Raw genomic sequence first — 26,134 nt, 5'->3', positions numbered from 1 at the left:
ATTTAGAGGAACTGGGAAATTCCACCAGAAAACTATTAGAACTCATAAGTGAATCCAGTAAAGTAGCAGGATATAAAATCAGTGCTCATAAATCTAATGCATTTTTTATTCATAAGTGATGAATCCTCAGAAAGAGAAATTAGGAAAACTACCCCATTCACAATAGCCTCAAAAAAAATAAAATACTTGGGAATCAATCTCACAAAAGAGGTGAAAGACCTCTACAATGAGAACTACAGAACACTAAAGAAAGAAATTAAAGAAAACCTTAGAAGATGGAAAGATCTCTCATTTTCTTGGATAGGCAGAACAAATATTGTCAAAATGACCATACTACCAAAAGTGCTATACAGATTCAATGCAATTCCAATTAAAATCCCAATGATGTACCTCACAGAAATAGAGCAAGCAATCATGAAATTCATTTGGAAGAATAAGAGACCCAGAATAGCTGAATTGATCCTCAGCAGGAAGAGTGAAGCAGGGAGTATCGCAATACCAGAACTTCAACTATACTACAAAGCAATAGTAACAAAAATGGCATGGTATTGGCACCAAAATAGACAGGTAGATCAATGGTACAGAATAGAGGACACAGCACAAACCCAAATAAATACAATTTTCTCATATTAGACAAAGGTGCCAAAAACATGCAATGGAGAAAAGATAGCCTGTTTAACAAAGTGCTGGGAAAACTGGAAGTCCATATGCAACGAGATGAAACTAAACCCCTATCTCTCACCCTGCACAAAACTCAACTCAAAATAGATCAAGGACCTTGGAATCAGACCAGAGACCCTGCACCTTATAGAAGAAAAAGTAGGTCCAAATCTTCATCATGTCGGCTTAGGATCAGACTTCCTTAACATGACTCCCAAAGCACAAGAAATAAAGGCAAGAATCAATAACTGGGATAGATTCAAACTAAAAAGCTTTCTCTCAACAAAGGAAACTATCAGCAATGCGAAGAAAGAACCTACAGAGTGGGAGAAAATCTTTGCCACTAATACTTCAGATAGAGTACTAATTTCCAGAATCTGTAAAGAACTCAAAAAACTTTACACCAAGAATACAAAAAGAACTCAAAAAACTTTACACCAAGAATACAAATAACCCAATCAACAAACAGGCTAAGGAAATGAACAGACACTTCACAGAAAAATATCTACAAGCAATCAACAGATATATGAAAAAATGTTCAACATCTCTAGTAATAAGAGGAATGCAAATCAAAACTACCCTAAGATTCCATCTCACCCCAATTAGAATGGTGATTATCAAGAGTACAAGCAACAATAGGTGTTGGTGAGGATGTGGGGAAAAAGGTACACTCATACATTGCTGGTGGGATTGCAAATTAGTGCAGCCACTCTGGAAAGCAGTGTGGAGATTCCTTAGAAAACTTGGAATGGAACCACCATTTGACCCAGCTATCCCACTCCTTGGCCTATACCCAAAGGACTTAAAATCAGCATACTACAGTGATGCAGCCACATCAATGTTCATAGCTGCTCAATTCACAATAGACAGATTGTGGAACCAACCTAGATGCCCTTCAGTTGATGAATGGATAAAGAAATGGTGATATATATAAATACACAATGGAATATTACTCAGCCATAAAGAATAATAAAATTATGGCATTTGCAGGCAAATGGATGAAGTTGGAGAATATCATGCTAAGTGAGATAAGCCAACCCCAAAAAACCAAAGGACGAATGATCTCGCTGATAAGCGGATGGTGATACATAATGGGGGGTGGGAGGGAGACAACAATGGAGGAAGGATGGACTATATAGAGGAAAAAGAATGGTGGGAGGGGTGGGGGGAAGGAAAAATAACAGAATGAATCAAACATCATTACCCTATGTAAATGTATTATTACACAAATGGTACACCTCTACTTCATGTACAACCAGAGAAACAAGTTGTACCCCATTTGTTTACAATAAAAAACAATATATATACATCAATTAAAAAAAAAAGAAGGAAAATCCTCTTCCAATAGTGTCCAATGGATGGTATTTTGCAAAGATTTCTCATTTGTTAATGTAGAAAACTTGTGCTGCTTTTAGCTGAGCTTCTTAAATCTGAAGTTTATCCTTTAGTGTTTGTGAAAAACACCTTATATATTTGATTTGGACTTCTTCACAATCTTCCAAATTTTTCTAAGGAAATTATTTTACACCTACAAAAATCTTGAGTACTTATTTCTGTCTCCCAAATGACAGTGTGTGACTTTGGATTTAGGCACTCAGGGGTTTGAATATGGATTGAATCACTTACTACATGTCTGACATTGAGAAAGTTAATCTCTTTCAGAAAATAGATAATAACATTTACTCTACAATGTGGTTAGGATTATAATAAATGACATAATCCATTTTGAAGGCTTTGCACACTTTGTGGCAGATATATAATAAGCCCACAATTCATTTTAGCTATAAATACGGATTGAGGCATTTTTAACTGAGAGACAAAACCATCTACATCCTTGTAAGTTCATTGGTGACAGAGAACAGCTTCACAGAGATTCAGAGGCATCACAGTTTTGAAGGATAGTGTGAGGGCCTGTTTTGGTGGTAGATAATCCTGGCCAAGTGACAATCCAACAAATTGCCCTAAAGCTTTCATAAGTGCCTTTAACATACTTTTAAAACATAGTGATGCCACTTTTTTCATCTTTATTTTTGTTTTGGATTTTCTACCTCTCTTTAACTAGAGTTTTCAAAAGTTTAGCTGCATTATTTGTTTTTCCACTGCACTGTGGCCATGAGCTTCATTCACTCTCGTCTTCTGTGCCTGTGTTTCTTATTCAGCACTATGTTATCTCAGAGTGGAATGTAGGTATTATCTCAAGGGAGGAATGAAATCATGGAGCGTCTAAATTATTGGTGGAAACTTCTGATAGTTTCAGCCTGGTCTACCATGTTTTGTTTTTACACCTGTTTCTTAGGATTCTGTACATGAAACAAAATTTATAGTTTATGACTTTTAAATTAGATTAAGTGTTCTACTCCATCTTGATTTAAGGACAGTTTGAAATTATTATTTTGTTACTTTTATCATTTTTTATTAATTTATAGATACAGTATGGTATTATGTCATAAATAAAATACTAATTTATTAATTATAGCTCACAATTAATCCCATTAACCCAAAGACACCCTTTGTTTAGTATTCCAGGTCTTTCTAAGAAAGAAATTTTAATAGCTGGTAGATTCTTTTTAGGACCTTTGCAAGCAAATGTATTACCAGATGTTTATTTCATTTCAAAGTGGAATAACATGGAATTCTACTTTTGGTAGGCCAAATAAGCTGTTAATAAACCAAATTTGCCTAACCATGGATATGAGGGATTTAGAGGGTAACAAAGTCAGGCAGGTTTTGAAAGGATGTCGAAATTTGGAGAATGTGACAAGATGAGGTGACTTTGCTCTTTTTGTGATTCGTAGGAAATCACAAGTGAAGTCAACACCTTGGTCACACACACACACACACACACACACACAACTGCACTCCATCTGTAAGGGATGTGATTCAAATATAAAGACACAAATAGCATGAAAGTAAAATGATATAAATATACCAAACAGTAAGTATAATGAGATAGTGTGGTGATATTAATATCAGACAAAATGAACTGCAAGAGAAGGAGTATCGCCAAGGAAAGAGGGAGTTTTCTGATAATGAAAGAGTTAATTCATCATGAATGATGTAGCAATCATAAAAAACATCACATACTACAGACCTCCAAAACATAAAATGTAAAAGGTAATAGGAGAGAAAGTAAAAGCATGTATTTCTATAATCTTTGATCACTATGGATGTAAATTAGAAATCATTAAAAATAAGATATCTGGGAAAACCTCACATATTTGAAAATTAAACAACACATTTCTAAATAATTCATGGGTCCAGAAAGTAATCACAGAGAAAATTGGAAAATATTTCAAATTTAATGAGAATGAAAATGCAGCATATTAAAAAATTGTGGAATCCCATTAAGGCAATGCTTAGAGGAAATTTATAGCTATAAAAGCTTATTTTAGGAAAGGAGAAAGCTCTGAACAAGATGACCTCAGGGATCTAGAAAAAGAAAAGCAAACTCAAAGTAGATAGAAGAAAGGGAATTAACAATGATAAGTGAAGAAATAAGAAAAATAGAAAATAAACAATGGAAAAATTAACAACATTAAATGCTAGTACTTTGAAAAGAGCAACAAAATTGATAGTCTCTAATCAGACTGGACAATACCAAAGATAGAGAACACACATTACCCATATCAGATTCTACAGACACCAAATACATAAGAAAATATTACAACTTTATCTCAATGACTTTGATAACCATGATAAAATACACAAATTCCTTTAGAAAATGAACCTTAATAAAACTCAAGCAAGATGAAACAGAAAATCTGAATATTCCTATATCTATTAAGAGAATTGAATTTGTCATGAAAAAAAAAATCTTTCCACAAAGAAATCTCATCCTTGGATAGTTTCACTGGCAAATTGTATCAAATACACAAAGAAGAAGTAGTACTAACTATGTTAGTCAGCTTTATGTTTTGTCACTGTGACCAAACTACCTGACTTGAAACTGAGAGGAGGAAAAGTTTATTTTGGCTCATGAAATGAGGCAGAACATCATGGTGGAGGGAAGCTGCTCAGCTCATGGTAGTGGACAAGCAGAAAGAGGAGAGGGTGGGAGAAGGATGGGGTGAAAGAGAAGATAAACCCTTCCAGGGCACACACCCAAGACCTAACTCCTCTAACTATGTCCACCTCCCTGTAGTCCATTCAGTTATCAATGGATGGATCCATCAAATGAATTAATCATGAGGTTATAACTCTCATGATGCAACCATTGACTTAAAGCCCTCTTCCTAACCTTACTGAATCAGGAACCAGGTTTTCAATAATGAACTTTTGGAGGGTCATTCCACATGTCATAACATCTACCATACATCAACCCTACACAAGTTTATTTAGAAAACAAAGAAGGAAGAAATATTTTCCTTGTGTTTTATGAGACTTAATTTTGACACCATACCCATACTCATTAAATTAATATTAAAGATCAATATAACAATCTTTATTAAACAGTAACAAAATTAATATGATAATATATAAAAATGATAATGCATCAGGTGAGATGATTAATTTTATGTGAACATTACTGGACTACTATGTGCCCAGATATTGAATCGAATGTGATTTGGGATGTTTCTGTATGTTTTTAAATGAGATTAATTTGCAAATGAGTAGACCCAGTAAAGCAGATTGCCCTTCCTCAAATGGGTAGATCTCATTCAATTAGTTAAGGACCAGAAAAAATAAATAAGATAGACTCCTTTGTCCCTGTCTTTGAACTGAGACACCACTACACATCCACTGGAATGATGGAAATTAAAGACTGACAGAAGTAGGCAAAGAAAAATTGGAACTTTCTTTCACTGGTAGTCAATATGCAAAGTGAAATATGTTTGGCAATTTCTCATAAAGGTAAATTCTTGGCTATCTAAAAAACCAGTCATTCTACTCCTAGGTATTTGCCCCAAAGAAATGAAAACATGTTCACACCAATGACTTGTACATAAATACTTGTACCATCCTTATTTACAATAGCCCCAAACAAAAATCTAATGACCCAAATTGTCTATCCACTGGGAAATGGAATTTCCCATTTGTGTAATAATCTGAAATACCAAATTGTGGAATAACCTAGAATACCACTCAGCAATTAAAGGAAAGGAACTATTGATGAACCACTGCATGGGTGAATGGCAAATCATTTTGCTAAGGAAAGGAAGCCCAAAACAAAAGAGTACATTTTAGTATTTGTGTGTGAGTGTGTGTGTGTATGGGTGTTATGCATGTTAAATGGTTAATGCTCACTGAATTATGCAATTTATATAGAAGCAGTTTATTCTGTGTAAATTGTAACTCAATGAAGTTGTTAGAGATAGTAACATGATGATAGTCTTTTGGGGTTCAGGGGAAGGAGAAAGTAGGGGAACCATGAGGAAATTTAGAATGCTGAAATTATTCTATATGATACTGTAATGATGGACACATGACATTGTGTATTTGTTGAAAAATGCAGAACTGGGCAACATGGTGCACAACCCTCGTGTAAACTATGTACTTTAGATAATATAGTATGTCAGTATTGGTTCATCATTCGTAAGAAATGCATCACACTAATGAAAATTGTTAATACTTAGGGAACTTGTGCAGGGAAGAGGAGGTATATGGAACTCTATATACTAGCTGCTCAATTTATCTGTGGACCTGAAATTATTCTAAAAACTAAAGTCTATTTAAAAACAACAGTGGAGTACCTTTACCTGACATTTAATATGGATTATCAGTCTAGCTCCTAGGATCATTTTCAAGTTAATTCATTCTCAAAACTTTGAATTGAGTTGAGAAATGAACACATTAATACAATTTTCAGCTTCACTGGATTTTTCCTGTGAGTTGCTTTTCCAAATGATGTGTGTATTCCTTGTATCATATTCCTAATAAATGATTTTCTTAATCTTTAACCTTCATTTATTCCTCATAAAAGGCCCACTGAAGACTCTAATTAGATTAGAAGTGTCAGAAATAGTTAATTGATTTTGATTAGAAGTGGCAAAAAATCAACTAATTTTTCTTTTCCATTTTTTTTTTTTTTTTACTTCCATCCTTTATTGTGTATGGGTGCCCTTGAAAGGGAGTTTCGAACCTTGGTAATTGAGATGGTGATGGCCACGGATATGTCTTGTCATTTCCAGCAAATCAAAGCAATGAAAACAGCTCTGCAGCAGCCAGAAGCGTAAGTGGGCGGGTGACATTGTGTTTTCTTTGGTGTTTGAACTGGTTCTTCCTTGTCCTTGTTGTACCGTAAAAGCACATCTCCTTCACACAGTCTTGCTGGGTGCTCTCATAGAGTGGGGGTGTTTGGAGGAGAGCACATGAAAATTATACATATCTTACAATTAGGGATATTCTCATCAGAGTTGAAATAAAACATAGGGCCAGTAACAGCTGGCCCCTTAGAATTTAAAATACTCTCCTGTGGGAAATTGAATTATCAAAGATCCACTTAATGCAGAAGCAGCAAGTAAAAGCCAGTGATTCTTGGATCCTTGTCTTCCTGGATGATGAAGCCATTCCATGAATGGAATTGAGTCAGAAGCATCCAGTTCAATAAATAGGGAGACCAAGGTGGTACGTACCTTATCACTGGGTGAAATAATGGCCCTTTCCTTCATTTAGCTGAGGTTGCGTTTGAGATGGGAGAATGGAAGGAATTTAAATAATCAGTGCCTTTCAAAACTCTGAGGTTAGGTGTGTGGTCATGAAGTGTGGGTGCTTTGCTTTACAGCATTGAGAAGCCCAAAGCCTTATCCCTGATGCTGCACACTGCAGACATTAGCCATCCTGCAAAAGCGTGGGACCTGCACCACCGCTGGACCATGTCACTCCTGGAGGAGTTCTTCAGACAGGTACCTTGTTGCTGCGCTGGTCGTCAGGGCTATCATCACTGGGTACTTTAGGAAGGTCATATTTGGGACCACTGTGATAAAGACTCTTGAGATTAGTCATGTTCTTCAGGGAGAGAGGGTTTCACAGCTTTTATCCCCACCTTCCTGGTTATATAATGTTTGAATCTTAGCCAAATTCTGATTCTCATGAAATTATAAAATGCATCTCTATCCTACTCATTTCTGTTTAGAAGAAAAAGTGTTTCCTATGTCATTTCTCTAATGGATTGACAAAATGGTGCTTATTTTGGCATTGGCCTGTGGGATTAAGTTGTTAATCTTTAACTCGTGTCTCTGTTAAAATTGATGGGACCGTTTCTTTCAAATGGAAACACCCAGGTTATGAAATTCCAAAATCAAGTGTGGCAATCAGGGTTGGGAAATCACTAGACACTATTTTTCCAATTATATTTAAATTCAGCTACATCTTAAGATCCAGAGCTGTGTTGCCTAAAAGAATAGACAGTCATTGCTTTAAAAAATTTTTTTAAATACATATTTAAAACAGAGAAAGAGGAAAGGAAATTATGCACATTGCCAAGTCTTGTCAGTTTCAGGCAGCCTGGTCTCCAGAGGTGTTTTGTTCAGATATCTGCTGAAGATGTGAAGACCTGAGGTTGAAGGTGTGACATGTCAGTGGTGGGATCTAAGTTATAATTAATTCAAGTTAATAAAGTGAATTCAGTTAATTGTTAATTGAAGAAGGGAGGTATAGGACAGAGATTCAGAGACCTCTACAATTCTATAAAGCACTACCCATCACACCTTTGTCCCATAAACTGTTAAGAGATAGGCTCTTTAACTTTATCTTAGTCCATTTTCTATTACTAGAACAAAAGACCCGAGACTGGGTAATTTATTAAGAACAGAGATTTATTTAGATTATGGTTCTGGAAGTTGGAAATACAAGACCATGGTGCTGAAATCTGGTAAAAGTCTTCCTTCTTCATCATAACATGATGGAGGGCATCACAGAACAAACCCATGAGCTCAGGTCTTTCTCTTCTTACCAAGTCACTAATACCATCATGGCAGGGGGTCTGCCCTGAAGACATTATCTAATCCTAATTACCTCCCAAGTCTTTACTTTCAAATGCTACTTACATATGACTTTAAGGATTAAGTTTTCAACATCTGAAAATTTTGGAGGACACATTCAAACCATAGCATGCTGATTGCACAGGTTTTTGGAGCAAATTACTCCTATGATTTTTCATACTCTAAGGGTTCTCATTTGAGGGAAGAAATTGTAGAATGCATCCCTGTGTATTTTGTTCCTTCTGAAGCTGTACACTCTGGTAATGAAGCTGGATTAGCATTAGCAGCATACTAAATACAAGTTAGAAAACTTTTTTTTTTTGTATTGGGAATTGAACCCCCAGTGCTTAACCACTGAGCCTAATCCCAACTCTTTTTTATATTTTATTTTGAGACAGGGTCTCACTAAGTTGCCTTAGGGCCTTGCTAGATTGCAGGGACTGGCTTTGAACTTGTGATCCTCCTGCCTTGGCCTCCCAAACTGCTGGGATTACAGGCAGGCACCACCTTGCCCAGCATCCAAAAACCCTTTATTAGAATTTTTATTCCAATGTATTTATAGTCTGGGACTAATCAAGTCACCCCTCTAGTTTCCTATGGTCTTGCAATTTGTTTTTTGAGGGAGGTAAGGAGATTTGGGTAAGTTTGGACCAGTTTTCTAAGACCTTTCCAACCTTAAGCCCCTGTTTCTTTCACTCTGTCGCTGGGTGCTCATCCACATGTATGCACTCACACGAACCCACAAACTATTATATGGATACACCAGCAAGTGCCCTCTTCTGAATATGGTTACTTCCCTTTGCAAAGTCAATGTTTGGTCTTCCAGGGTAGTTCTCAAAGGGAATTCAAGGGTGTGTGTGAAGGGGGGAGCTAGAACTTTTTAGGTATGTAAAAGGATGACAGCAAATTCATCCTTCATCTAGGGCTTAATTTGAGCCATTTTTCCAGACACTATTTTTTCTAATAGTAGTGTTTGAACTGTCTTCCAGTACCTGCTCCCCTGGCCATATGCTTTCTTCAATATGACTTTTGTAGTAATACGCCTAATTCAGTCCTTGACCAAAGGGTAGATCATAGCTAACTCATTTGAGTTTGATGTATTGAAGTGATTTCCTTTTTTTAATTATGAATGAATTACTTAAATATGTGAACATTTTCTCCCCATAAAGGAAATCTTGTTTGTATACACACACACATAAACTCAAATTGAATAAAAATGTGTTAGAGGCAAGGCAAAAATAACCATATTGAATTCTTCTGCCTGTTGGGAATCAAAGAGTTAGCTCACTGGACTGGAACTATTTTTTAGTAATTTTAATTCAGTAAATTATTTTTATTGACTTAATATTTTAACCCAGATGCCATAAGCCATAGCAAGTAACCCATGTAGGAGAAATGTTGCCTTAGCTCTTAACAATAGATTTTAAATTGGACAGTTCAAATGGGAAATCTCAATGGGACTGTAGAGTCTTTTTAAAAATTGCATTTGGAAAGTCAGGTTATATTTCAAATTAAGGGCATAGCCTCAATGCACATGGACCTTCCAAACTTTACTGAAGGGGAAGTTACTTCCTCAGTTTTATATTCATAATTTATGAAATCCAAGCCATCACCTCAGGGTGCTTTTCAATGAAATATTGACTTTAAAAAAAAAGAAGTGTTTCCCTCTTTGGCAAATCCATCTTGTTGTAAAAGCTTGGGGTTCATTTCCTTTTTATTGCTGTATATTTTTATATTTTGCAAACATTTCTTCCAATTCTTAATTTCTTCTGCATTTGTGATTATTACCCTGCTTTTATTATTTCATATGTTAGGTTTTCCCCCTTGTTTCTCTACAAAATTACCTAATTGTTTTATTGTTTCTTTTTTATTTAATAATGGTTTAATCACTGTTTTGTTTTTATTAATTCATTTCCTCTGCTTAAATTTATTTTGCTCTTTTTCTAAGTCTCTGAATTGGATGCTCAATTAATTTATTTTCATTATTACTTGTTTAGAAAATATGAAACTAGGAGATTCTTTATTATCAGGAATCTCCTAAGTCCTGATACGCAGTGTATTCACTATCAATGATTACTAAATATTCTGTAATTTTGGTCTTGATCTCTTTTATATAAGGGTTGCTTCAGATAAAGCTTTGTTTCTTTGTCATTTTTTAGTGGTATGTTTCTTCAAGAACTCTGTAATTAATTTTTGTTTTTGAAATTTGATCAAATATTTTTTTCATTGTTTGGAGCTAATTTTTAAACTGTACATCACCTGCTACATAGTCAACTTTGGCAAGCATTCATGGATCACCAGAGGTAGATTTATTTCCTACTTGCAGGGTACTGTTAAAGGAAAGCCAGGTACATCCAACTTCTTAATTATGATATTTAACTATTTTATATATCATTTTAAGAAATATGAGCTATCATGGGCCAACAGGTGTTTCTATTATTTTCTCTTTCTATGCACAGTAATTTTTGCTTCATAAATGCTGATTCTGTACTATTTAGTTTTTGGATATATGTAACTGTTAGACTCTCATAGTTTATTGTACCTTGCATCAGTATAAAGCCCACTTCTTTGTCTCATCTAATGCTCTTCCTAGAATTCAAATTTAACTCACATGAAGAATCTGATCTTGTCTTTGCACATCTTTTTACTTTTAGTCTTTATACACATTTTGATTTAGGTGTATGTTAAACACTCTATGTAATTGAATTTCTTAAATAAGCCAATGTAAGATGTTTTCTCTTATATTATTGAAGGTAGCCACATTATCATCAGTTGAATTGACAGGAATGTTTGATCTTAATTACTATCATATTTTATATAATGCTTCCTGTTTTTATGTGTTTTTTTCAAAAATAGTTCACTATATTGTTTGTACCACCTACTTTGCTATATATTTGTTTTTTATGATTACCTAGAAATTTTATGTTTTTAGTTCTTCTACTGGTTAACTTGCTAATGAAAACGAAATCCTCTATTTATTCAGATAGTATCCACTGTCCCCATTATAAAAATTAGTAAATGTTGACCTCCCCCACCCTTTCCCAATACCCACTTTAGATGGCTTTAGTAACTTGCTTATTTTTTCTAATGTTCCTTGATTATTTAAGTAAAGCCCTATTGCTTTGTATATCAAACATAAATGATATACTTTACCCTGTCTATAAAAGACAAGGCAGTGATTCATAGCCTTAGTACCTGTTTCCTTTCCTTTCATAATGTAACTAATTCCTTGTTACCGTTTGTTGGTTATATTATTTCTAAATTGCCCCAATATTTTCAATGAGATTTCTATCTTGTAGATTATATGCTGTTCACAAGACACAATCCCAAAAAATGTGACTGAGAAAGGTGGAAAAAAAAAAAACTTGACAAAGGCATAATTCTCTCTGGTAGTTCTTGTCTTGGTAGTACTCAGTGTTGGCACTTTGGCCAAAGGTTTTCCTCAAGAAGATTCTTCTAGAAACACTGATGGAAGCCACACCATGTCATTGCTTGAAAGTTTCCCTGCTGCCATTGATACTTGGGTCAAATTTGCTTGGGCGTGACATTTTTAGGTCCAAATTTCTTTCTGTGAAGTCTTTTTTCACTATCTCTCAAGTATCTTCCACACTCAAATGTTGCTAGGAAGAGGTTGAAGCCAGGCTGACAATATTTCCATTTATCTTTTTTTTTTAATATTCCCTAAGAATTATTTCTTTGTTTTTTAAGTTTTTATCTTTTTTTTTTTAAAGATTTTTATTATGGAAAATTTCAAACATATGCAACCAGAAGATACAATCTTTTCCTATGAACCCAGTGATCTTCCTAGGGCATGCTTGGGTAGTAGTGGTTTCCTGTCAGCTCTTCTGGGGACATGGGATGTTCTTTTCCTCTACAGGTTCCAGTTAGATTGATGACATCTTTGAATGTCTCCTTTGTCCACAGGTTGGGTTCTCTGAGGGTGAACAATGACTCATATGTTGCTTCTTGCTTGTTTCTATTCCACGTTGGTTGTTTTCCCTTAATATCTTTAACCCTTTGTTTGCCCTGCTTTTTTCACTCCTGACCTCCATGACCCTACCCTTCCCATCAAGGACAGCCCTCCTTTGGGCTGCTCCCATTAATGCTGTGATTCTGTTTTTCTTTTCTGTATCTGTCTTTCCTGTGCTTTGTTAGCTGTAGTTCTCCTAAGCTCCTGTTCTTGATCAGCACGTATTTCTTCACGTTCCTTAAAATAGGTTTAATCTTTACTTAGTGGCACCGTTTTTCTTTTTCTGATGTCTGTCTGTCTGCCTGTCTCTCCCTCTCTTCCTCCTCCTCCTCTTCCTTCTTTTATTATATTTGCTCTGTCCCTTTATTTTATTTTTCTTTTGTAGTGCTAGGGATTGAACTCAGCACCATGTGCCTGCTGTGCATATGGTCTGCCAATGAACTACTCTCCTAGCCTTTCTTCCCACTTTGAGGTGGCTTTTAAAAAAAGTTTCCCTTCTTCCTCCTCCTCTGTCTTCTCCATCTCCTCCTCCTTGTTGTCCTCACACTAATCTTTCTGTTCTATTTCCTTCTCTTTCTTTTCCTCTTCCTTCTCTTCCTCCCACTTTTTCTCCTCTCCTTCTCTTTCCTTCTTTATTTTATTATCATTATATTTGAGTGAAATGAATTCTTTTTGTACTAACTATTTGCAGAAGATTTGTACCAGGAAGAAACCAGAGCAATCTGGGATTTACCTAGGTTTATTTTGTGACTTCTATGCATTGGTGTGTGTGTGTGTGTGTGTGTGTGTGTGTGCGCGCGTGCGCGCGTCCGTGCGTCTTTATTTTTTCCAAGATATCAGTGGGAAGCTCTTGTCGAATTGCTCATAATTCAGTCTTTACCCTCCACTAGCCTCAGTATCTCACCTCATCTCTCTTTGATAATCATAGCATTCGATGACCCTCCCATATATAGTTTTTATTTAGAGTAGAGATTTTAATAGTATTTTATTTCTGTTTCTTATTCTCCTTATTTCTGAGGTGATAATTCTTAGAAGAAAGGGCCAGAAGTTTACTGTTTTAAATCCAAACACACAATACTTTTCTCATACCTTATCTTTGTGTTTTCCTCCTCTAGGAGTATGGAGAGTGTACATTGCTGCATTTTGGTTTTGTTATTGTTGTTTTGTTTCTGGTACCAGGGATTGAACCACTGACCCACATCCCCAGCCTTTTTTTATATTTTATTTAGAGACAGAGTCTCACTGAGTTGCTCAGGGCCTTGCTAAGTTGCTGAGGCTGGCTTTGAACTCAAGATACTCCAGCCTCGGCCCTCCGAGCCACTGGGACTACAGATGTGTGCCACCATGCCTGGTACACTGCTACATTTTGTTTAGCTTGATGTTTTTGTTCAGCACCTAAATACCTATGTTTTCTTCCTTCCACCTGAAAAGATTCACTTGAGATATCACCTGTCTTTTGAAGTTTTCACATTGACAGATGCTTGCTTACCTGGAAACTTCCAATTCAAGGACTCGTTATTTCTTCTGATTAGTTTGCTACTTACATATAGTTTCAGTAACAAACTAACCCCCAAGTGTATGACAGCACACCTAAATGTAAGTTTATCACCCAGTTAGGATACAGGACAAGTGTCTCTTGATTGACAGGTGGTTCTATGATAAGCAGAGTCTACCATCTACTTGACTTCTATGGTGCTTGTCTACATCAAGTCAGCAAAAGGGGGAAGATATGGAGAAGTAGGTACAGGAGATTTTACAAGCCCTACCTGTGGTGGAAATACATCCCTTCTCTTGCTGTACCATCTAGTGCTAAGCAGAAGAGATTCCAAACAATGTAGTCCAGTTGCATGAACAGGAAATGAAGGAGAAAGGTGGGAGTCTGGTGAATAGCTACCTGACTAATTGCTCTCTACTTTGCCTGTCATAAATGTCTCTGTGACAAAAGAAATTTAAGTGTTTCTAACCAAATTAGTTTTTTCATTCATTCAGTGAATATCCATTATCTTCCTTCTGCATACCAAGAGCATGACTTTAGCAGTCGGAATTATCTTAACCTCTACCATAGAAATGTTATTTAGTTCTCTGAGTTGTCCTAGAAGAAAAAAAATGAATTAGTTTTAAAAATAATCTTTTATTACAACTGAGATTTTATGAAAAATTTGACCTCTTCAGTAAAAAAGACAATGAATGAATAATTCCATAGGGGCCAGTAACTATAAAGTCATAGGGTATAAGTCAAATTGAATTAACCTGTAGAAGTCCATTCATCCACATAACTTAACTTCCAGCACATTTTTTGAAAGTTCCTAAGTGTATCTGTCCTCCAAAGGGAAGTCAGTGACCACTATTCTAAAACAGGCTTTTCATGGTTGAGTCTACTCAGCTCAATTATATCATGCAAGTTTTCAATAATGAAATCTAAAGTAATGCCTGCATCTTAGAAGTCAAATTGAGGGTATTCACCACTTCACCTTCTTATGCTGTTCCATTAAAATGTATCAGAAAAACAACTTGTATTCCTGCTATGTAGGAGATAAGAAAGGGATTTTCATTGTTTTAGCTAAGCTTTCCTCCTAAACTTTCTTGAAAGACACAGCATCCCTCCACTGGGGAACAGAGACACCCCTGGGTGTCTGAATAGGACAAGGGTACATAAGGACTGAACCATGTCAGAACTGTTCCTCAGATGTCCCCAGTTCCCACTAGGAGCCATTATACAACTTCCTCAGATACCCACTCCTTTTCTGTCTTTTCAGTGGAATTAAAAGTACGTGTGTGTGTGTTTGTGTGTGTGTGTGTGTGTGTGTGTGTATTTGTGTATGTGAACTAGTGTACTTCCTCTTTGAAGGAAGACACATTCAGTCTTTGAGCCAGGTCTGGTTTCAGGTTGTTATCACCTTTTATTTACTAGTAATTCATTGGTAATATTTATCAAACCAGAGTGTATTTGATGGAACAGATTCACCAAATATTTCTCAAATCTTGAACTTAAATATCATAGACTGTTGAGAAACAATATTTATTTAAATAGTTCCTTCTATTTATTTTCATACATTTTTCTCATTTCATCTTCATCATAACTCTATGAGGTAGTGATTACTAATCCACATTTAGCAGATGAATAAAACTGAAATTTAGGAAGTGACAATAAGCCTCCTAGGATCACATGTCTCACAAGAGAGAGGCAGGATTCAAGCACAATCCAGTAGCCATTCTTGCAGCAGGTTTTTTCCTGGTAAATGAAAGAGAGTGACTTCACTCCTGGAAGAGGGTGACATGTTTTCATTAGATGTAACTGAAATATTGAGCTTCTGACCCATGTTTTTAAAAATCATTTCCATCAACAGACTTTCCACTGCACTCATTTATTATAGTCATGCTTCTTGGTAAGAATACATTGGTCAGACAATTATGCTTTATTGTTGTCTAACTTGATACTTACTTACTTCCTATTTTTATTGTAAACTGAGCCCTGGGCCTAAGAGCACAGAAGAACTTACTCCAGTTATGTGTACCTTTAAGTAGCGCTAGCCAACAAAACTAAATCAGTACGGTTTGAACTTTAGTTGGACACTGCCCACAACTGGGAGGGGATCGATGGCTGGAGAAAGGCCACAGGTAGACACAGGAAAACACAGTAATTCTGACTGCAGTGCTGGCTCCAGGCCCTAGGACACATGGCCTGTTGCCTTGTTCTCCACAGGGAACCTATTGCTATCCAGCAGCATGAGCCTTTGCAACAGCATCAGCCTTTGTAGTTGGATGTAATGATTGGACCCCAGAGGGTGTCGGCTTCTTGGTGTCTTTTATGCAGAGGAGCCGGACCCATAAAGACTGATTACATAATGAAATTGTAATAATTAAAATAAAACCCAGTGGCCTTAGTGGCAGGTTGCTAAATAAAAATCTGGGCCACTCGACATACTGTTCTTTCATTTACCATGACCTCCTGTTTTTCTAGGGTGACAGAGAAGCAGAGCTGGGGCTGCCTTTTTCTCCTCTGTGTGATAGGAAGTCGACGATGGTTGCCCAGTCGCAAGTAGGTACGTGTCTGCCAGCCATTTGGATAAAAGGACACACCAGCTGGGAAGTCTCTGGACTTTGCTCAGAGATTCTGATTCCTCGGCAAGGAGACTGGCTCTGTTCTGTAATGCAGTACCAGTGGCTTTGGCTGCTTGAGTGGATGGAACCTCTTCATTCCTCTCCTTGGAATATGACTGATTCCTGGGAGATTAGACAGTGACACCATAGTATCTTTGATATTCCCTGCCCTGAGGAAAAGGGGTTTCAACTTTCTAAGGAAATGATAAGTATCATTGCCAGGAAGCACATTCTGCCTCCTCCTCTCCATTCTGCTTACAATACTCCAAGGCTCTGTGGCGTATCTCCTCACTGATGCTCCTACTGCTAGCTCAGTGTTCAGGACAGACCCATTTTTGGATGACCCTACTTCCAGGAATGGCTCTTCAAATATTTTCCTGCCTTCTTTCTTTTCTTTCTTCCTTCCTTCTTTCTTCTTCTTCTTTTTATTTTTTTAAGAACATTACTTTTTGGTAAGGATAACTTTTGTACTACGGATGACATTTTGTGCATTACAAAACTATTCAGCTATGGGAGAGGGTAGCAGTGCCATACATAAATTAAATGTCATACATAAATTAAATATCATCAGTGATCTCCATCTTGAAGAGTGAAATCATTCAAAAACTAAAATTAATAAGCATTTGTTGATTTTTCTCCTTGCATTTTGAGTCCCTGTTCATTTTTTTTTCATAATATAGCTTGAATCCCTGTCAAGTATTGCACAGTACTATGCATGATAAAATAGACATTATCAACTCAAAGACAAATTATATATGGTATCTATCCTCCAAGATATTAAACCAGTTTGGGGGAGTGGCGAGATGTTACAAAAACAAAAATCTGTCAGAGCATTAATATGTTAAGGTAAAATTCTGAATGTAGTATACTGCAAGACAAAACAGAGTGTGGGAACCCTTAGACCCAGGTGGTCATTCTAGACTTACTGGAGAGAAATATTTGAGCTGAGTCTTAGAAAATCAGCAGGCATTGTCTAGGCACATAGTGAATCATATTAGAGATGGGTTAGGGTTGGGTGGAAGGACATTCCAGGCAGGAGATACAGCATATACAGAGAAGAGAAATTCAAACCTGCCTCATGTGGTCAGTGAATTCTAAATAGCTCCATATGGTGGGCGCAGTGGGCAGGGAGGAGGATGCAGTGAAAGACATGTCTGGAAAGAACATGAAGCCCAGATTTTATTTTGTGTTAAGAATAGCACATGCTTACACTTTCTTATAGGGAATGAGGATCTACCTAAATAATTTAATGTAAGGTTAAATAAGACATAAATTCTGATTTTAGCCTGTGGGCTTAATTGGACCCACCACCTGTTTTTGTAAATGAAGTTTTATTATAACACAGCTAAGCCCCTTCATTCGCACATTGCCTGTGATTTTGCACTACAGGCAGCAGAGTTGAGTGGTTTTGATAGAGATGATGTGGCCTACAAAGCCTCAAGTAGCCATTTGGTCTTTTGCAGAAAAAGTTTGCTGACCCCTATTTAGAAACATTTCTCCACCCGTAGCATAGAGGATGAGTTGGAGGGTTTTGATTAAGAATAGCAGTGAGGAAACCAGTTGGATGCCTCCTGCAGGACTGGGAGGAAGAGATGATGCATGTCAGACCTGAGTTGGTGACAGGGACTCTCCAGAAGAAAGATGGCATTCAAAGTGTGAAGGATTTGGCTGAATACAAAGTTCAGGGAATGGCAGGAGTCTAGAGAAAGTGGTTGGGCCTTGATCCCATTTACAAGGTTGGAGGAAAAGCTAATGTGTGAGCTCAGGTTGGGACATGTTGCATTCAACTTGGGGGACAAAGTCGCAAAGGTACCATCACATTTTGAGTTTGAGCTCAAAATTGTACTGTAACTATAACACAAATTTGACTCTCAGTCTTTCTTTATCAGGATACTATTGGTACATGGTTGGGTCAATTCCTGTTTTGTCAATTGCATGGTAGGAAATTTTAGCATCCTTCACTGCTGAGCATCAAAGGCTGGTATCACCCCAACCTCAGTCATTGTGAAAACCAAATAGGCACTTCCAGATACCCACTTCAGAGAGGGGTGTGCAAGTATTCTTTGGTTGATATTTAGTTTCTTCCCAACTTTCACATGACTCACTCTCTTCCCATACATCTTGCCATATTAACTTTCCCAAAGAACATTTTAAAAATTTTCTTACAATATTTCCCAAACATCTTTAGGGGCTTCCAATGCCCCACTAAGTCCCAGCTCCCTCGGAACCCCCTCTTTCTGAGCTGTGGGTGATCTGCCCTCTGAGTTTTCTTTTATAAAGTCCAAAACAGACCTTAAGCCCCAGTCACTGCTCAGACACCTCCTGCATTCTGACCCATCTGCCACTTCACTAATTCCACCCCTCCACCCAGAGTGAATGGATGCATCTTTCTCTCCACCCATTCTTAAGGACTCAGCTCGAACATCACAGCCTCATAAAGCTGTTCACAGGTCTCTCAGTGGAGGGCAGTGCCTCTCTCTCTCTTCCCTTCTCAAGGGTATTCATCTGTCCTCCTCCTTTGGCTCTCCAAGTGCTCCCTGGGGTCATTTTGGTGCTCATTTAACCTCCCTACAAATTCCTTGTGGGCAGGTAGATGGTGTTATTCTTCTCAGTCCTTTACACAATTCCTATCACACTGCTTATTACATAGCAGGTGTTGAATATGTATTTTTTAAGTACTTAATTGAATTTCTTATTGAAAAGTCACAGCGTTAGGAAGGAGACATGGAACTGACTCATGGCATTCAAATCAAGGAATCTATTAAATGAATAAGACCCACCGACTCTTGCTCTGATCGGGAGCTTCTGTGTAGATGAATTCTAGAAGAAAGAAAAGATGCATCAGTTTCCACTGGAAAATGTGGAACAGCCCATTTCCTCTGTATTTCCTCTGAGGCATTGCTGTTTCTCTGCAGGTTTTATTGATTTCATTGTGGAACCCACCTTCACTGTGCTCACGGACATGACCGAAAAGATTGTGAGTCCGTTAATTGATGAAACCTCCCAAACCGGTGGGACAGGACAAAGGCGCTCGAGGTCAGTGGAGATGTTTGAGGGCTGGGGGTCAGCCTGTCCACAAGGACAGACTTCTGTTGGTGGGATGGCAGGGGTGTTTCACAATGATGCTTGCCTCACCTCCTTCTTATGAGAGATCTGCTGCTTCTTTCCTCAGGGAAGTTGAAACTATGCTCTCTGCACTCTCCAGTCTGGCCTGGAAGAGGTAACCCACATCCAAATTGTGACTGGCAGGTCCCTGGTGCCCCAACCCCTGTTCTCTCTTGGTCTTTGCTCATGGCAGGACTGAACTTGAACCTGCTGTTCCCAGAAAATCTTGCTCCTGATTCTCCAAAATGATAGTACCACTGATCAGAGTTCTTACTAGAACTGAAACTGACTTTTATCTATGGGTTCAGGAAGACGATAAAGTAGAGAAAAAAAAAAAAACCACTAAATATTTGTAATCACCTTCTGCTTCAGCACTATTGTTCCAATTGGAGAAGAGTGTAGAATAGGAGAGCGCTCAGGCTCTGGAGTCAGAGTGCTGGTGTTAGAATCCAGACTCCATCCCTTATTACCTGTGCGGTCTCAGGCGGGTTCCTCAGTTTGCTCATCTGTGAAAGTATGGATTATAACACTCATAGGTTACTGGGAAGATCAAATCAGTTATTCATTATATAACTGCTTAGAATAGAGGCACAGAGGAAGTGCTAACTGCATTAAAGCTAGCAATTAGTCTTTATTGGCAGTGCAACTGCTGCTGCTCCTATAAGTACTCTACCTATTACTACCACCACTACTACCATTACTACTACCACCATTATGACGTGAATGAAAACTACTAATACCTCCACCACTACTATTGCTAGTATTTCTACTACCACTGTTGCTACAGTTACTACTGCTATTACTAATATAATGACAATTTTCCTCATCCATGCAAAACCTGGTTTTCATCATAAAGGAGAAAGAACTTGGAGTGCATAGGAAAAAGAAAAGGAAAGATCAGGAAAAGAAGTTAATAGGGAGAAGGGAAAGCAAGAGGAACATTAGGACAGGGGACCCCAGGGATACTCAGGATGGATGACCCACTATTGAGGTTGCTAACAAAGAGGACAGAAGCCTCTGGCCAAGTCTTCACAGTCCCACAGCTCTTCAAGCACTGGCTGAAATTGATTCTGCTAATCCAGTCGGCTTTCATTGTCATTTAGTGGATCTGCATTCATGTCAATCACTGCCTTAGCCACTGAGGAGTAGGAGATACTTCGTTAGGATGGTTTTCTGATATTTGCTCAATCACCCATGTTCAAAGAATAAAGTAGTATTTATTTAAAGTAAAACCTTTTGCACAACCTCATCCTCCACAATCTCCAAGCTGCCTGTGTCTCTCTACCATCTCCAAGGCACAGAAGGAAATAATCACTCTTCCTAGACTTAGGAAACTAAGATCAAAGGGACCCTGAGTCCAGGAGGAGGGAGGAGCTGGAGAGAAAGAAGACGAAAGTGCTAAGTAACTTGGAAAAACAGTCAGTGTAGAAGCAGGTGGGTAAACTTTGAACAAGTAGACTTCCGAGTTCAAATTCATTAACATCAGAGAATAGAATGGAAAATGCATGTAGGTGGATTCTAGGAATGGGAAAAAAGAAAGGATTGCTCAACACAGAAGAACAGGAGGAATATTAAGACTCCTGAGGGTGCAGTGTTGATATTTTTCCTGCTGAAAATTTAGAATTTCCCACCTTTCATATTTAGAATATATATTTCCAGGAATGTATTTTCAGGACCCAGGAATTCCATGACCATGTATTGAAAAGTGCGAATTGCTTTTCTCTTGGGCTTTCTCATTGCATACATTTTTCAAACAGGAACATTCCTCTTCTGATACACTTTTTTTTTCCTTTTTGTCCTCCAGTTTGAACAGCATCAGCTCATCAGATGCAAAGCAGCGATCCGGTGTCAAGAGCTCTGGGTCCGAAGGCAGTGCCCCCATCAACAATTCCGTTATCCCTGTTGACTATAAGAGCTTTAAAGCCACTTGGACTGAGGTGGTGCACATCAATCGGGAGAGATGGAGGGCCAAGGTGCCCAAAGGTAACATGCTATGGGGGAAGAATCTTCCAGGAAACCTAAACCAACTCAGTGCCCACTCATGAAGTAACTGTTGTCTTCCCTGACTATGGGTGACACCAAAAAAGCACAATTGCTCAGGATTCTGAAATTGCTGAATATTAGGCTCCCCTGTCCTTTCATCTTAATTATATGAAACTCCTTGCATGGTAAAATGTGGCAGGCCTCCAAGCCTCCTGCTATTGTACCCTTTGTGATGTGACTAAACTTCTTTTCCTGGCATGAAGACTCAGTGGGGGACAGGTATTATTATTCCTTGGCTTCGGCTAGACCATTTTGCCATACTTATTTTATGGGGCACACCAGTGAAGCCTTACTTCTTCTTTTACCTAAGCAAAGCCCAACCAATAACCACCTTTGTCATTATACTGGGACATAAGGAGCCTTTCTCTCCTTATGTGCATTTTTATCTTTCTTTCAAATTCATAATTTCTGTTCACTCATCACTCCTACTGTAGAACTGTTTTTCTGAGATGGTGTGACTTGTAAGCAAACAGATTTCCTGGAGTAAACATCATCAAAGTTCAGGCCAGAAAAAAACATATCTAGTGTCTTGTGGTACTTTACACAAAGATGGAAATTCATGTGTTTCTTTGAAGCTTAATGAATAAATGCGTGTGTGAATGGATGAACTTCTTGATCAGCATGTGCTACATGAGCAGCCTGTATCTTAGGTAGAAAGGCACTGTATACACAGGTAGCCAAACCTGACATGAGGGCGGTAAAGCTGTGAGACCCAGTTCCAGCCAGAGATACAGACATGGGTAGTTCTTGGAGCTCAGTAAAGGGCCTGACCCCAGTGGGCTTTGCAGAGGCAAGTCTTCAACAATAGTTTTTGCTGACATCTATTGTGTGCCTACTGTTTTCCAGGCTCTATGTCCAGTTCTGAGGGTATAGAGATAAGTAATAGAGCTCATTATCCTCAAAGTCATGGTCTTGTGGTAGAGGGGCAGAGATATTGCTTGCATAGGAAGCATAGAACTTCAGTCAAGAACTTGCACTTGTCAACAGCCCCCACTAACCCTGAGCCCCAGACCCTTAGCAGTCAAGGAGGGCTTTAACCTTAAACGCCCACCCAGAATTTTATTCTCCCAATGTCAGCACGACATGTGAAAAGCAGGGTGGAATGGTGGATGTCTTAGTCCATTTTCTGTTGTTATAACAAAATACCTGAGCCTGGAAAATTATAAAGAAAAAAAATACATTTCACAGTTCTGGAGACTAGGAAGTTCAAGAACATACTCTTGGCATCTGCGTAGTAGAGGACATCACGTGGTGGTGAGGCAGACCAAGCTTAGCTTCTCTTCTTCTTTCTATAAAGCCACTCATGCCATCATGGAGGCCCCAACCTCATGACCATTTCTAATCCTAATTACCTCCCAAAGACCCCACCTCCAATAAATGTCTAAATTTAGGGATTAAATTTTCAACTTGTGAAATTTGGGGGACACTTTGAAACCACAGTAGTGCAAGAGCATTTCTAGCGATCTTGATCCCCATACAAGGGTCTGCTTCCAGTGTAGGAGAGGAGCAGCCTCACAGCTAGAGTTATTTAAACACCCAACAATGTGACTTGCCCACAAAATCCTGTCCACATGGATGCTCACTTAGGAGAGGCAAAGGGCTTGTATTTATGGTGCTTCTAGGACATAATTGGACCCTTCTGATTTGGGACAGATGTTGCACCTCTTCCGTATTTTAAGTGTTGGAGGTCTCACAGTCCATTCAAATGCTGTGAACATTTAAATCCTCATGTTGGCAGGCATTGCAAGCAGCTATGGCAGCTTCTGCATCATCTCAAAAGAAGCACACTCTCATAATCAATTACACTTGAAAATCCAAGGTCTGGAAAGGCAGAGTTTAAAGAGGTACTTCAAAATAATTTGTTTGCAATGATCTGGCTTACTAAAATTAACTTCTGAGACTAATCACCTGGGAAAATATTAGACAGTTTCTTTTCCCAGGAAAAATGGTCCTTTTAGAAAGGACAGCTAAATAGCTCAAATTTTTAAAATGTATTTGCAGATAAAGATGTGTTAAGCTAGTTTAGCATCATAGAAGGACTTTACCCTCCACCCTACTTAGGCCTTGGGCAAGGCCTTGTGTAGTCAGGACTTGAAGGACCCCTGAGTGAACTTGAAGGAGACATTACAAATGGGAGCAAGGAGAAAGGAGGGGATCCAGGTGCAGAGCCTGTGTTATGGGTATTTTATGGAAGGATTGCTTGGTTACCAAGGCAAATTTCAGTTAGTGGGCACATGGAGAATTGAATCCTGACTTGCAAGGTTCTTTGGCAAATTGATCTAGATTCTTTTAGAGTCCATTTTGGGGATGATAATGAACATGGCAGAGTTGATGCACATAGAGATAACATGTGCAAAGCACTAAGAACAGAGCCTGCACGTGGTTAGTGCCCGATAAATGGTAGCTGTTATTTAAATACTTTAGAAAAGAAGGTTAGCAATTGTAAAACAAAGTCAAGATGCAAGTGGTAAAAATACCAACTTAAAGCTAATGTTTTATAACATTTTCAGTCTCCTGGTCATGCTGTTGACTGTTTGACTGATGTTAATGAGAAATCCCATTTGCATTTGTTTTGGTGGTCAGTTTGATTAGATAATCCCAGGCTGTGTTTCTCATTGCTTTCTGTTTTTCTGTTTCCTCCTCGAGGACACTAATTTCAAGAACAAATTTCAAGAATATGTAGCATTTGAACATAAATTGTCATTAAACTGATTGGAAATGGAATTGGATCTAAAGTCTTGGTCTTATTAATTAACCTAATTTACAAAACCACGTAGGCCAGAATCCATAGTTGTTAGGAAATGTTAAATCAAAAATTTTTATAGCTTTTAGGGCTAAATATCATTATTCCCAACCAAGATGTGTGGTATAGCAATTTGTAAGTCTGATCTGTATTGATCAATTTCCATTCAATATTTAATACGTTTCAACACTTATTTTCTGATGTAAGAATACCATGTGTTTAGGCTACAGGTCCTCAGGATTTTAAAAATAAAGTTATTCTTTTAATTCATTTAACTATGTATATATGTAAGTAAAAGTTTTCCCCACAAGTTGGGATCATAGTAGAATATGGTCTTGTATTCTGATTTTTTTCTATTTTGAGTATTTTAATCCTGATACTGCATATTCTGGCTTAAATGACTGCATCATCTACAGTGCCAAAGTTAAAACCTTTATTATTCAGCATTAGATTTCCAGTTCATTGTTACATATAACATTGTTAAGCACCTACATATTCAAAAGTCTCTGAGCATACTTCACATTATTTATCTGGTATAAATTCCTAAATATGAAATTCCTCTGTCAAGGTAGATGAAAATTTTTGGAGTTCTTGGTACATATTATCAGATTTCTCTATTGATATTTTAAAAGCAATTTTCTCTCTCAATTGGAAGTATAGGAATAGTCCTATTTCTGTTTACTATTTCCTCCTTTATTTTTTCCATGAGAATGTTTACATTCATATCAATGAAACATAATTATTTTTATATATTGAGGATGATAATTCTTCAGTTGTCAAAATACCTTGCAATTTCTACTCCACCCCAGTTGGTCTTATGCTTTTAACTTTGTTTATGGCCTCTTTTCATAATTCCTAATTTTATTTTACCAGAAATACCTTTAAGGCTTTTTATTTAATTACAAATCTCTATAAATGTATATAGGGAAGAGTATATAGTGATATGCCATTGCAGATGTTGAGAAATTCAGTTTATTTTTACTCACTTCCTCCATCGGTACTCAGTTTTTATTGAATAGGAGACTTTCAGTCTAGGTGATTATAAGTGAAGTGTTATAATCAACTTACTCTTAAACAGTGTTTTTCCACATTTGCATCAAGTTTCACCTCTAGTTTAGCAACAATTTTATTTGACAATAAACTTTGCTAGTTTCATGTGTATGTCATTGACATGTTTTCCTCATTTTTGAGTTTTTAGTATTAATTGAAAATTTCTGTCAGCTAGAGTACTTCTTTGACTAAAATTTTCAGAAAGTTACTATGGAAACACTTGTGAGTCCTTAGATGTGCCTGAAGGTTCCTTTCTATTGTTCTGGTACTGAACATAATGGAAAGATCATATGGTATTTTGGTTGCTTTTTATCCCCCCAGTCTGTCAATTCCCTGTTTCTTTTTCTTTTTCTCTTTGTTTGTGGTAGTTTAAGTATGTATTCAGAAAATTATATCAAGGAATAACTAGACCAATGCAGTATTAACTACAGAACCCATAGTATCATTATTCAAGAATGTAAATAATAAAGAAATCAAGTGTATTTCTTTGAGTCTCTACAGAGGTTCAGAGTGGGACAGAATCAGCTTCCTGTTAGAAGGAAT

The 26,134-nt window shown here is 37.5% G+C and overlaps 1 protein-coding gene across 9 annotated transcripts in view; it reads left to right on the top strand.

The window, feature by feature from the left end:
• The window catches only part of Pde1c (phosphodiesterase 1C), a 551,831-nt gene that overhangs the window by 459,196 nt on the left and 66,501 nt on the right, over positions 1-26,134 (top strand). For all 9 annotated transcript variants that reach the window (XM_047560734.1, XM_047560737.1, XM_047560742.1 and 6 more), the window contains 5 exons: positions 6,728-6,829; positions 7,382-7,502; positions 16,511-16,592; positions 19,566-19,686; positions 21,560-21,738. In XM_047560734.1, the coding sequence (XP_047416690.1) occupies positions 6,728-6,829; positions 7,382-7,502; positions 16,511-16,592; positions 19,566-19,686; positions 21,560-21,738 (605 nt within the window). The remainder of the gene's footprint in view (positions 1-6,727; positions 6,830-7,381; positions 7,503-16,510; positions 16,593-19,565; positions 19,687-21,559; positions 21,739-26,134) is intronic.

This window comes from Sciurus carolinensis, chromosome 8 (assembly GCF_902686445.1).
Source record: "Sciurus carolinensis chromosome 8, mSciCar1.2, whole genome shotgun sequence".
NCBI classification, from domain to species: domain Eukaryota; kingdom Metazoa; phylum Chordata; class Mammalia; order Rodentia; family Sciuridae; genus Sciurus; species Sciurus carolinensis.
This window is presented reverse-complemented; position numbering and strand designations above follow the sequence as displayed.